We start from the raw sequence: 14,116 nt of genomic DNA on the forward strand, positions 1-14,116 counted from the left end.
GAAACCGCGGGGCGCAGCTAGTTTTAGTATAAATATGTAAACATCATATTCTTGCATAACGTCACATTTTTCTATGTTCATTTCGATAGTATTGAGCGTTTACACTTCATTCTGTCAACAAAATGTTACGATCTACGGTACATTGACAGCGGCGACATCGATAAAACTTAACAAATAGCATGCTGATCGTCTGCAACTCAATTCTGATATTGAATAAAGCGAGCGGTTGTTATGTAGCGTATAACATAACACCACCGTTGCACCGATACGCGGATGCAACAGGAGCCGGCTAAAAGCGAACATTTACGTCATCGCGCCGGAATAACTACCCAGCCCGTAATACGCGATATTGCGATCTCATCTCATGGTTTACTAAATTTGCACCATTCCATAAATCGACCACACGTAATTCGGATTCGGATAATACAATAAATATATAATATTGTATAATACTTAAATTATTTTGACGTATTTCGGCCCTATTTATTTGTGTGATAAAATAATTGAAATTTGTCTTCTTCCTGTTGACGGATTTATTTGATATTAATTAGCACACACATTTAGTTTAGATGACAATAAAATTCAATACACTCTGTGTCATAGTAATTGCAACATGGCCGCAGCTGGGTTAGGTTAAGTAATGTGAGAAGATACAAATGTAATATAATCTTTATAAAAATCTTTGTTGACTCAGTATCGAAATATAATGAGCGGATCTCCCACGTAAGTCAAAATGTTGTATCGCGTGGCTAGGTGGCTCGCTGGCCAGCTAATAATGATATTTCGTTAGCATTATTCCCATCGAGACTCGGGTACAGCCTGTTGTATCAGGCACATCAGCTTGTGAGTGTGACAACCACCTTTCCACTCTCATAGCTTCTGTTAGACTTCTGGGGGGAGGGGGTCGACCGTTATAATGTCTATCTATGGGAACAACATGGTTAGTAAAAATCAATACATAAACCTTCAACAAGTCGTTAGGAAATAAGCCTTGTAATGCTGAGGCTCCAAAATCTAAATGAGAAACTTAAAACTTGCATAAAATACCTATTTTGTACAAACTTTGTTTAGTAAAGCAAAATAATTTGAGGTACTAATTATTTGGACGAGAAGAACATGTACTGCATAGACGCAGAGAGCAGACGGTACAGCGGTACAGCGGTACAGCGGTACAGTTGTAACGGGACCGAGCGGCCCCGATACGCTCTCGCGCCGCGCGCTGCGGGTGCGCCCGGCGCGGCGCGGCTGCAGCCAGCATTGCCTCTCCTCCCACCGCTGCCGGCTCGCATGCGGGATGCCTCGTCGACGATAACATATGCTTTACATCATGTCTATAAAGATAAGATAGATGGATGCAGGTTTTAAAGTTATTTCATGCATTCGAATACAAAGTTCTCTTGAAGTCTGTAAGTAATCGTGTCGTTTCTTATAAAAATATGTACAGAATTAGAAATTGTGAAGCGGGCGGCGTGCTTGCGCTCGAACATTCACGCATGAAGGCCGATCCATATTTATAATGTAACATATCGTTTGTTTCACTCGCTATGCTGTTGCTGTAATATAACGTTACTGTTTATTTTTTTATGCTACATTGACGTTATATCTCCGATATAAGTTATAACTAGGATTTTAAAGTATAAATGTCGTCACATTGTGATGTTAGCACTCGTAAAACTCTTAACTTTTGAGGCAGAGAAAGCGAGTCGTAGTGAGAACAATAAGAGCATTAGCTGCGCTGGTCGGAGGCTCGAGCGGCCCTCGGCCTTCTCAGATGAATCATTCTTCGTTGGCATTTTATTTGATTTTTAGCTATGATGAATCTTTTTAAACTATTGCGATTTGAGGATGTCAAGTAATCTTAAACTAAGATATTGATCCCTTGGCCCAGTCAAAAGCTATTATTTCTGACTGTCTATTCTCCAGTGTTTCTGCACTTTATCTTCGAATTTTTCAGTACGTCACGTACTAACTATAATAATATTATAAATGCGAAAGGATGTGTGTGTGTGTGTGTTTGTTGCTCTTTCACGCAAAAACTACTCAACCGATTGCAATGAAATTTGGAACGTAGATAGCTGGACAACTGGAATAACATATAGGCATCTTTTTATCCCGATGTTCCTACGAGATTCGCAGAAGCTCAGACCTCTGAGAATGCGCTGCCCGCTTTTAAGGGAAAAGGGCTGAGGAAAGGATTGATGAATGGAAAAAAGAAATGGACTGGGATGGGCTAGGACAAGGAAATAGGCCTCCGGCTCCCCCACTCACCGCACGAAACACAATAGCAAGCTATTATTTCACGCCGGTTTTCTGTGCGGGCGTGGTACTTCCCCGGTGAGAGCTGGCCCAATTCGTGCCGAAGCATGCTCAACTCCCACAATAAAATATATTATTTCTAATGTAGTTATTGCTTATCATTTCGCATAAAAAATTCGACTTCGAGTTGCAACGGGTTTGTTTTGAATAATTAGAAGTCTGGAGCGTGAAGAATCAAAACATAATATTATTGTTATTGCGGCGCGAACGGTCAACTGCGGAGTGTAGACTGTAGATATAGGCTCTGCGGTCCGCGCGGTCGAAGCGGTGCCGACCTTCGAGCGATCGCGCCATGTGACGTCAGCGCCCCCTCGCCTGCCGCACCGCGCCTCCCTGCTCCAACTAAGTAAACAAATATACTCAATTATGCTATCAAGTTGCGTTTAAAGATTTCAATATGAACGTATTCTATCATTTAACGTCGTCCAAATTACTCCGCAATATTTAAAAGATTTACGTTTTGTACTTGTCTTCTTTATTAATTTGACAAAATAAATGCCAATAATATATTAACCGAAAGATTTTGATAATAATCAAATTATGATTTGGTAATAAAATTAAATTTGGTAAATAAGAAATCACATCTAGTGTTCATATTGCAGTAATAGAGTTGAATGGCAGCCAGGCCCTCGGGTCACAACTCGCACGGTGCATCACGATCGATGGTAAAAGTGCTCGAGCCGCTTCGAGCTACTCTTTTTATGGCACCGCAAACTGGGTCGCCAGCGGCCGGCATGCTGATTAGTCTTCCATGCACTATATCATTTCTTATATTTACATGTATCTGTATTCATACTGTTTAGTCTTCAATTTATCAATATATTTAAATTGGTGACCTTTTTATTTTTCCAATAATTTTAATTAACGAGGGAGGAGTTTATTAACGTAACAATTTGTAGTCATTTAGTAGTTTAGATAGTTACATAAAAAAATTGAGCTCACGTCTATAGTTTGATCTCGTTTTCATAATTTGGCAAAGCGCGCATATTCGAAGGTAGTGTTGTAACCGCGACTAGCGCAACCCGCCTTTCTGCGAGTGGGAAGCAGCGGCCCCGTGCAATCCTTACACGCTCGCGTGCTAATATTGAGCAAAGCGACGCAAGCGAGCTTTGGATGGCAATACTTCAATCACAATCATTGGTGTCCGTTACTTAACCCTTATCCTTACCAATGCCATCAATGTGAAAGTTTGAGTTTGTTTGTTTGTTTGTTCTTCTTTCTTGTCATAACGGACCGATTTTATGGTATGATTTTTTTGTTGTGGAAATATTTTGGAAGGCTTAAGAGTGACAGAGGCTACCTTTGTACTGCAGTAAAACATCATATTCCCATATGATACGAATTTTATAAATTCCGATTGATGGCGCTATCAACAAATATAACTTATTTGACAGCTGTTAAATTTATTTAACCAACAGCAGCTTAAGGCAACAGCTAGTATAAACTAACTTTTAATGATGATGATGTTAAAAATATTTTTGTGTTGATCGAAATTATTGTTTGTAATTGTGTAGAAGTATAAACTATGTAAAACCAATTTTTTCGAAGCTATTCAGCCTCCTTCGACCCTCTACAGGTTCGTTTACTTTTCCCTTGACAACTGCTAAGAGTTAAATGTAGCTGTATCTTCATCCGTCACGCCGAGCTCGGCCAATGAATGTAATTGCGCACATCGAATGCAGGTGCGCTGTAAACGCGGAACAACAATTGATTTCATTGATCAGCGCTACATTGCAACTACATATTATATAGAACATTAGGCAACATATGATATTGAGTCACTGCCCCCTTTCTTAAAAGTTTTATCACAGACATACTCAGTAATACTCATGTGTATATGGGTATAGCTGAAGATTGTTGTGGTAGTCAGCTGGCGATGACGTCACAGCCCCGCTCCCGCCCCACCCCCGCTCCACAGGTGGTTCACCTTGACGTCACGCACTCATCCCCGAGCCTCATCCCACGCCGGACGACGTTCGCATTTTGTCCGCGTCGCTAAATACGGGGTTCCTCTACATTCTAGTCAATGGATACGTCGCCTGAGTGCAGCTTCTTGATTCAGCTTCTTAATTATAATGAATTTTATTTTTACTCATTTCCGTTGAATCCGAAATCGGTTTTTCCAGTAAGTAAGATATGTTAAAAATATCTGTTTTTTTCATCTGAGTCTACGTCTAAGCCCTTAATGAGTTTGAACTTCAGTTGGCACCCACAGTTGAATATAATTGATGCTCTTCTAATGTATCCACCATACATAATAATATACTATTTAAAATGTATTATTGCGCACCTGTAAATATTCAACCAGTCTTAAAATAATTCTAAGCTTTTTACTCTGAATTGAATCATTGAGGTAATAACTTAAATTACAATTTTGTTTTGAGGTAATTCATTATGATCCATTGTTTCATCTGCAACTACAGATATAATAAACTCTTTGCCATCAAAAATTATTTTCTAGTTTGTAGTTCAATTTACAGTAAAAGCGTGTCTTTTTAGTTTTTTTAAACTACTATAATTAATTTTTATTAATATACCTATTACATATTATAATATAAAATTGAAAATTATTTTTCTCTCTCAATAGTAACAGTATTCATTTATTGTTTTAGTATCTTTCATTCTTCTGCCCTCAAGTGGTGTTGGCAGAATATGAACGTCAGGATCACATGGACTCAGATATTCATGTTGAGCCAAGAACTGTTCTAAGAACACAGAGCACATTTTTCTTTGTCCTGTTTCTTCTTCTGTGTGTTTTGCTTTAGTTTTAATTGCTTTTTCGTATTGTATTTGTTGTATTCTTTGAATAAACTGTTTTTCGTCTATAAGTCTATCTAGAAATAAAGTTATATAGTTTAAATATTCCTCGTTAGTTTGGATATATCATTAGATCGACTCTAGACATTCATTAAATTCATCTTTTTGCAAAATTTTCGAAAGTTCCTCTCAATTTGTCTAAGGTGCCATATAATTATATTACTCGTGAATATATACACTCCTTTTATTTGAATTCGGTCAAACATGTAGGGGAGTCGGGCACGCTTCAGCACAAATTGGGCCAGCTCCCTCCAGGGTAGCATCACACTACCACAGAAAGCTGGAGATTGGAAAAAACGGAACGAAAAATTTACCGTTTATTTCAAGCTCGATCCAGATATTTACTTTGGTCTAATCTGATCACCAATGCGAATTCCTAGTGTCTAAGGTTTTACATGGAGCGTGCGGCAACAAATAGTTTTTTGTCGCAGGCCGGTGTTTGCATTGGACTTTCATATGTGTGTGTGCTCTGTATCTGCCAGATTCGCTTTTCTTATAGTAGGCCTGACCAGTCTCTTGAAGTCGAAAAGCAACCAATCGTTCGGATCTCTCTTCGTGAAAAATCCAACTGCTCAAGCACGAGGCGTTGCGAACGGCCCCCTTGTATCAGCTTTTTGCGTGTTTGATGTAATTATATTTTTATTTGCTTGCAAAAATGAGCAAAGCTTAGACCCAGACCCATTGTTATCGGCTAAAAATATCGGTTAATTTAATTCAAAGCAAAAGCTACCAAAAGCTACCAAATTGTACTCATTTCAATAGTGGAAAAAAGTATACGTACAACACAGATTAAATAGCTAAATGTATATATCGCGGGGAAATAATACAATTATGGTAAAAATACCGAACACATAATAAACAAGAATATTTGACATCTAATACACATAAAACCTATCTTAGTATAATTAAAATAAATAAAAATACACTAATAATATCTACAATATATATAGTTTAGTACAACATGTTTAAATTGAAGATAACATGCAATAGTTGCTTTTGTACATAAAAACAATGGTGAACACACAACAAAGCAGAGAGATTGTGTGTCGCTGTAGCCGCGCGGGTAGCGCCGGGGATCCGCTGCTCTCCGGCTCCGAGCCGCTCTAATTCACTTCGGCCCATTGTGTCCCCGCCTCGCCTGCACTCGCCTCCATCTACCACAAGTTTCATAATTGAGTATAATATTACAATTGAGACGTGAGTCTCTGAGAATTCATTATTATTGTCCATATGTAAAGCGAGATTCGGTTTTGCACTGGAAGACTAACATTTATGCAGCAGATTACAATGAAGAGGGTTGTTGTTTTTGTGACCCATAGATTTCCCTGTGAAATAAAGTAGTTCATTCTGTGTTAGATGCATGAACGCAAGCGACGCGCGCGCTGCACCACGCGCAACGCGTTTAACCCAAAATGTAAGTAATGAGTTCCGTGTGGAAAGCGAGCAGCCGACGTGATTGTTGTCATTCGTTGTACCGCACTCCTCGCCGATGATTGTGGCCAATTTGCCACATTAATGCATTTACACTATGCCCTTGTCGGCGTTGGTGGTGTTTGGCGTATCTAAATCATACATATATAACTTTTTGAAACGCATATAAAAAATCTCATTTCAGGGTTAGTTTATTCACAATTTTTATGAATTTCCTTGTCGAATAGGATGCCATATATTTATAAGCTTTGCTATCTTTATAGTAGTTATTTTTTTTTTTATTACTTAAAATTATGGGTATGGGTTGATTTTTGTAAAGTATTGATAAAGTCCTGGAGTCAACCTCATCATTCGTCTTAAGTTAATTTGTCTGATCAAAGAACACCGTATCGAATGTTTGATGTTTGCGATGGTTGTATACTAGAATGAGGAAATATATAGGATATAATAGGAAGCAATGCGTGTGAAGTGTGGCAAGGTGGCGTGTGCGTTGGCAGAGCGCCCGCAGACGGCCACGCGGGGTTAACGATCGCCGGTGACACTTTCAGCTCTTCCCCGATTCACATTAGCCTAATTCTTCTATGCAAAGTCCTATGTGGAGAGGCGGAGCACAATAATTTCAACAACGAAAGAGGATTGCCCGACAAACTTGTTATGACGTTATGCAATTTGCTCAATCGCCACTCGTCACCTGTAGCCCTCGTCGATCGTTACATGTTCTGACAATCTGGTGTCACTATTGGTACAATATATTTGTGTCACGTGGGCGATAAGCGGAGCAGTGTGGCAGTGACGGCTCCGCGAGACTGCGCTTGTGGCGTGGCGGGCGGCGCGGAGGGGCTGCGCGCGCGGCGCTCTGCGCTCGCCGCTCGCCGCTCAGTCCGCAGTCGCCGGCGCAATGTGTCACGCGGTGGTGCTCGGCGTACTGTTCTCGCTTCCCTCCTATCTATACTCGGCCGTGCCTTTCAGGTGAGACGCGGCCCGAGGTTATCGAGTGCTTTTTAAGTGTTTATGGCCGTAATGTGTGTTTTCTGTGTTACCTTTAGTTTTATATTCACATTATGAGTTCGTGTCCTTTTTGTTATTAAAGATTGTTTTTGTCTCTCCTTAACAAAATTGTACAATTCGAAAGACTCGCGTAGGACACAAAATTGAATTATGATTGTGGTAGTGTGATTTTTTATTGTTTGCATTTTTCAAAATTTCATTATAATTGAATGATGTGGAGGTGTGACCGTCGGCCAATATATACATTTACGCGCATTATTAGACAATATCGAGCACTAGATGTGTGTGACGTCGTTAGCGAGAGCTTGACCTTTGGTGACGTTAGAGGCAAGAGATTATAGTTCCTTCCTCGTGACGAAGGCCGCGTCTCATGCGCAGCGGCGAGTCAGCTCCAGCTATGGATAGTTACTTGAAGATACTCTTTACTTGGCTTTCAACACTACTGAACAAACTCTACACAACGTTAGTACCTGCATTCTTATTGATTAATTCCTTCTAAGCCAAAATAATTATTATGCAATCTAGATTCATAGTATCTGCGCTTGCCACTCGCTCGAAAATATCTTGTACCTAACGTGAATTAGGGACATGTGCTACACTGATTTATGTATTTATAAAAACGAGGGCAGGAACGTGGCGTGTAGTGGGACACTAACGGTGATGTTATGGGGATAGCCCCGGGTATTTTCTTTTTCCTCTTAAATTTTCATTCAGATTTTAGGTGGCATGGCATGCGTGATTGTTGTGTGTGTGTGTGTGTGTGTGTGTGTTTGTATGTGTTTGTATGTGTTTGTATGTATCGTAACGTTGCTTTTGCATTTGTCTTAACCTTTGATGACTTAAATACAAGTCCAAGTATTCCCTCGAAATCTAATTGGTATTCAATGAATAGCGTCTGAGCATTGTGATTGGGCTACGTAACAGAACTGAAACAGTTAGTTGTAATATAAAGCATAAGAATTAAACAATTAACATTATATTTTATAGCCAATATAATATTGTCAATGCGATCGGTTAATATAAGTAGCGACTGTCAGTTCAATATAATAATAATATTAAGGTGAAGAGTTTGTTTGTTCGAAAGAACGTATCGCTCAGGAACTACTACTATCTACTAACTAGACCCATTTCAATAATTCTTTAACCGTTGGATAGGTACGTGATCCTTGTTTAAATAATATAGACTACATTATCTATGTATAAATCGTACGTAGCACAGATAATATTTATTTTCAATATATGTACTTCTACATGTTATATAGTACGTTTATATGAGTATATTCATGTACTTCAAACCTACATCCTCCTTTATATATTACTTTTTCACAGTTGGTTGCCTGGAAGAGATCACTCCTTAGTGATAAGGCCGTCCGCTGCGCTGGTTTAGTTTTAAGTCATTTATTTTAAAGATGCGTTACGTATGCCAGCACAATAAAGTGTAAATATATAAATAAATAATATATAATATTTAATATAATAAATAGTACTAATGTATTATCTCAGAAATTCACAAAGCATTGTAAGCATCGGATCCATATCTCTTAAAACTGAGTGATAAGCATAAGATATCCTTAATTCGTATCGTGACCTACGGGCGTAGTCAGACTTAAGTTTGGGGGGCGGGGAGCGGGGGGCATGGGATGGCAACGACTAAATGTGCGTAAAATAACCCTCGTAACCCAGAAATAAGCTACCGTGGCGGAACAGCAGCGGACAACGGCTTACTAAAAAATAAATAATTAATAGTGAATGAGGTAGATGGCACCCATTACATTATAACTAGCTGCGCCCCGCGGTTTCACCCGCGCAAGTCCGTATCCCGTAGGAATATCGGGATAAAAAATAGATGTTAGCCGATTCTCAGACCTACCCAATATGCTTACCAAATTTCAGAGGAATCAGTCAAGCCGTTTCGGAGGAGTATAGAGACTAACATTGTGACACGAGAATTTTATATATATTACTAGCTGCACCCGGCAAACGCTGTTCTGCCTTACTCTTATCGTTTAGTGGTATGAAAAATAGATGTTAGCCGATTCTCAGACCTACCCAATATGTTTACCAAATTTCAGAGGAATCGGTCAAGCCGTTTCGGAGGAGTATAGAGACTAACATTGTGACACGAGAATTTTATATATAAGAAGATAATATATCTTAACATTTCTATCAATAAGAGCAGTGGTGGACCTCGGACGTTAATACAAAAGTCCGGGGATCGAGGCGATACGAGAGTGAAATAAACAAATTTTTCTGCACATTTTTCTCATCACTACTGCTCCAAACCGACATGTCCATAAATCAAAAGTTGGACGACATGACATCTGCCAACCTGCACACAGACAGCGTGGTAGATTGTAGCCCGAGTCCTCGAAAGTGCCCCTATCCCTGTAGTGCTCCCACTATCGGGTATCCCAAATCATCATCAGGTGATGATAACTTTCTATGGGGAATTAATTTTAGGTTTTATAATGAGTAAAATAAATAAATTGAGGGGAAAGTAGGTCTGAATACTGAGAGAAACAATGTAATGTTTGTAGTTCCTAACATTATTTTTTATATTGCTTGATCAGTTTTGGGTGGCTATATCGATTCGCAGATGGGGTTTCTAGTTTTAAATAATCGGTTCGGTAGGAGTAAAGATGAATTTGGGCAGGGGCTAACGCGCGCGCGCTCTGTTCCAGGAAGGCCCGCCGCAAGGAGCGCGAGGGCGAGGGCGGCGGCGACCCCAAGTTGTACCTGCAGGAGGCGCTGCTGGAGCGCAAGCTGCCCGAGCTCGACATGCGCCAGCTGGTGGAGCTGCCGCACGGCCTCGACTACAACGAGTGGCTCGCCTCGCACAGTCAGTACCCACACAGTACATTTATTACGGACTTATTTGTTTGGGAATTTAATCATATTCTTAATTGAATTAGGTTATTCAAGAACTTAACTCTATGTATGACGTCGTTACATCATTCTTTGTTTTGATTAATTTCTCTTAAAAGGTACGATTAAAAAATTAAATTAAAAGTTTTTTTTGCTCCCAGTATAGACCAGGGCCGAAGCCTTTTAAAATGGTAAAAAATGAAAAAAAATTACAGTAGGATGAAACCCATTAGAAAAGGTGGGAAATATGATCAAAATGAAAGGAAAAATAAATTACAGACGATCCGAGTTCGGGAAGTGGGAGGGGTGATTTTTAAGGGTAAAAAATGGTTTATCTTGATTTCCGACAAAACTACAAGTCCTATGGAAAAAAGTTAAATAGCAAAATTGTAGGTAATAAAAAGATCTACAACTTTTATATTTGCAATTTTTTCACATAACCTCAAAATTTAGGTAAAAAATTCAAAAAACCAAGTTTTTGGTTTTTTATTTATATCTTTTTCAAAAAAAAAATTTTTTCTACGAAATTTGGTGAAAACTTACCTTATTATGTCCCAAATACACTGTAATTTATTTGATTAAAAATATTTATTTTTTCGCCTTATTTTAACTTTATATCAAAAATGCACCCTAATTTTCAATCGAAAATTTTGACGTCAAAATATCAGCTTTTTTCAAAAAATATATATAATAAATATATAATAAATTTTTCAAAAATGTTAATCTTGTTATTTATAAATACCTTATCTGAAATTTTAATCAGTTATTCATTAGTTTTTGTCTCTTTGAAGGCATTTCTTAGTTAGATTCGACAAACCTTTCTGAGAACTTTGCATTTTCTGAGAACATTTCCTACGGTTATGTATATTTTTTTTTACACCATCAGAAAGTAGATATTTCAACGAACAAAAAGCCGCCAAACTTTTTGAAAAAAGCTGATATTTTGACGTCAGAATTTTTGATTGAAAATTAGGGTGCATTTTTGATATAAAGTTAAAATGAGGCGAAAAAATAAATATTTTTAATCAAATAAATTACAGTGTGTACCTACAACTTTGCCATTTGACTTTTTTCCATAGGACTTGTAGTTTTGCCGGAAATCAAGATAAACCATTTTTTACCCTTAAAAACTCACCCCCTCCCACTTCCCGAACTCGGATCGTCTGTAATTTATTTTTCCTTTCATTTTGATCATATTCCCCTCCTTTTCTAATGGGTTTCATCCTACTGTATTTTTTTTTAGTTTCAAAAATTATCGGCCCTGGTCTAATAGTAAATTAAAGAATTAAGGTTTTTCTTTCATGGTAAATGTAATCGGAACAAAGACGATTTACGTGTATGTAAATTTCCGGTGGGATTATAGGGAGATAAAGCGTGAAACCCTTTTATCTAGAGAACGGCCACGCGATATTTCTACTAACCCCTCCTACACATTCAGTAAATAATTGTCCTCCTAAAAACTCTATAGGCCTAAAACTAAAAAATGCGAAATTTCAATGGACTGTACAATATACATTAAACAATGACAATCGTGGGAATCGTGCAGCTTGCGGCCGTGCCACCGCGCCACCGCGAGCGGCGCCCTTGTGACCTCGATAGATAACTTGTGACTCTCCGTGCATTTATAATTCATTTTAATTTAAAACACATTTTTACAATGTTCTAAATGATATTTCCTGCGGCTGCCGCTGCTGCTGAGTTAACGTTTGAATGAGCGTCGCGTCGGTGCACGTTGCAGCGCTGGCGCTGTTCGAGCACGTGAACCTGCTGTACGGCACCGTGTCGGAGTTCTGCACGGCGGCGAGCTGCGGCGACATGGCGGGCCCGGGCGGCCGCTCGTACGCGTGGTACGACGAGCGCGGCAAGAAGTCGCGCGTCGCGGCGCCGCAGTACGTCGACTACGTCATGACCTACACGCAGAAGACCATCAACGACGAGACTATCTTTCCCACTAAGTATGGTAAGCGACGGGCCTCTTAGAGCAGTTCATTTATCTATCTCCTTTACAACGCGGAACGAGTGAACTTATTTCTCTTAAGACGCCGAATCAAATAGGGTTCAAGTACTCAATTGTGTTTATGTTTTGGTCCAACCTTGATATGTATATGTACTTCTCGATATGACTAGTTTATCCTAAATTTGACTCAAGCCTTTGGAAAAACCGCTAATTAAATTACAATTTCGGTAAGTTTTTTTTAACTTTCCATTGAATCGTGGAAAGGCTGCTGCTATCTGCTTCGGGCTTTTGACCACCGAGATTTACTAGACGTACCTAGAAGCGACTGGAAGATATACGCAGATTCGATGCTATTATTGTAACGTATTTTAACAGTTTTCTTAACGAGAAATAAATACAAGATTCAAAATGTTCATGAACAAAGCTACATAAAAAAAGATTGAATCTGGATCATGTATAAAGTAGTAGGGGAGCTTCAGTCATGTCATGTCATTGACGGAGGCGAGCCGGATTGCAGCGAACGAGTTCCCGGCGCAGTTCGAGGCGGTGGTGCGGCGCGTGGTGCGGCTGCTGTTCCACGTGGTGGCGCACCTGTACGCGGCGCACTTCCGCGAGCTGGCGCTGCTGCGGCTGCACGCGCACCTGCACCTCACCTTCGCGCACCTCACCGCGCTCGACCGCCGCTTCGCGCTGCTCGACGCCAAGGAGACCGAGGTGCGCCATCTCGACTTTATATGAGTCTTCAACTTGAACAATAGAAACAAAGTACAGTACTCACTCCCAGGGAACCTGGCCTGAGTATAGCGTCAAAAAGTATCCTATACGAAGCTTTGGAGCGTTAACTTGTGCTCGATTGCATTCGAATCCATTCGTCTCGGCGATCGGATAATGTAGCTGATAAGTAGGATAGATAGTTTCGAGGTGTTATTGTGTGTATGACAAAACATTGTATGTATGGCGAAAAAATGTAAATTATTATTATTGGTTCTGTTATAATTGATAAAGTACAAAAACTTGGCAAGTTTGTCACTTTTCTTCTGTCCCTGCTCAGCATCAACAATGATAATGTATCAAAGGCTTGTCACGTCTCAAAAATATTAAGTTACTATGTTATTTTATGTTTAGTTGAAAAAGTAATAGTTTCGGTCCTCGGTTTTCGCGATATTAGATCTTTCCAAAATCCTAAAAGAAAATGAATGAGTTACTAGTATAGTATATCTAGATAGATTTAATAATTAATAAAGATCACTAATACTAATTACTTATATACTAATAGATTGTCTGTGTACACCATTCAATGAATAATCGCTTTAATCAGCTGGCATGCTCGTTTTAGTGTTAGTTTTTGTGTATTCTTCAACAAGAATCCACATAGATGGATCATGCAATAAGGGATAATTTTGTAGCATCCACTACCTCCGGACTATAATCCAATTCAAATTCAAATTAAATTTATTTGCAAGAATGTAGTTACAAATTATAGGTCTTATACAATATTTGACTTTTATTACCAATTTTAGATCCCATTGATTGAGAGGATCAGCAACGAATATTTGCTGAAATTAGAAATCAATTTGTTTTTAAGTAAACGGCATCTTAGAATAACTGTTGATATTGTTAGGAATGCTCTTGAATAATGTTATTATGATGTTTACAGGTTCTCCGCGACTTGGAGGTGGCGCTGCGGCTGACGGAGCCCGCGAGTGCGGGGGCCGCGGGGGC

General features: G+C 39.2%; 1 protein-coding gene across 1 annotated transcript in view; it reads left to right on the forward strand.

Annotated features, from left to right (window-relative positions):
* The window catches only part of LOC119833323 (MOB kinase activator-like 2), a 29,310-nt gene that overhangs the window by 11,804 nt on the left and 3,390 nt on the right, over positions 1-14,116 (forward strand). The window contains exons 2-5 of the mRNA XM_038357309.1: positions 10,254-10,411; positions 12,176-12,397; positions 12,912-13,108; positions 14,052-14,114. Of these exons, the coding sequence (XP_038213237.1) occupies positions 10,254-10,411; positions 12,176-12,397; positions 12,912-13,108; positions 14,052-14,114 (640 nt within the window). The remainder of the gene's footprint in view (positions 1-10,253; positions 10,412-12,175; positions 12,398-12,911; positions 13,109-14,051; positions 14,115-14,116) is intronic.

This window comes from Zerene cesonia, chromosome 17 (genome assembly GCF_012273895.1).
Source record: "Zerene cesonia ecotype Mississippi chromosome 17, Zerene_cesonia_1.1, whole genome shotgun sequence".
In the NCBI taxonomy this organism is placed as follows: Eukaryota; Metazoa; Arthropoda; class Insecta; order Lepidoptera; family Pieridae; genus Zerene; species Zerene cesonia.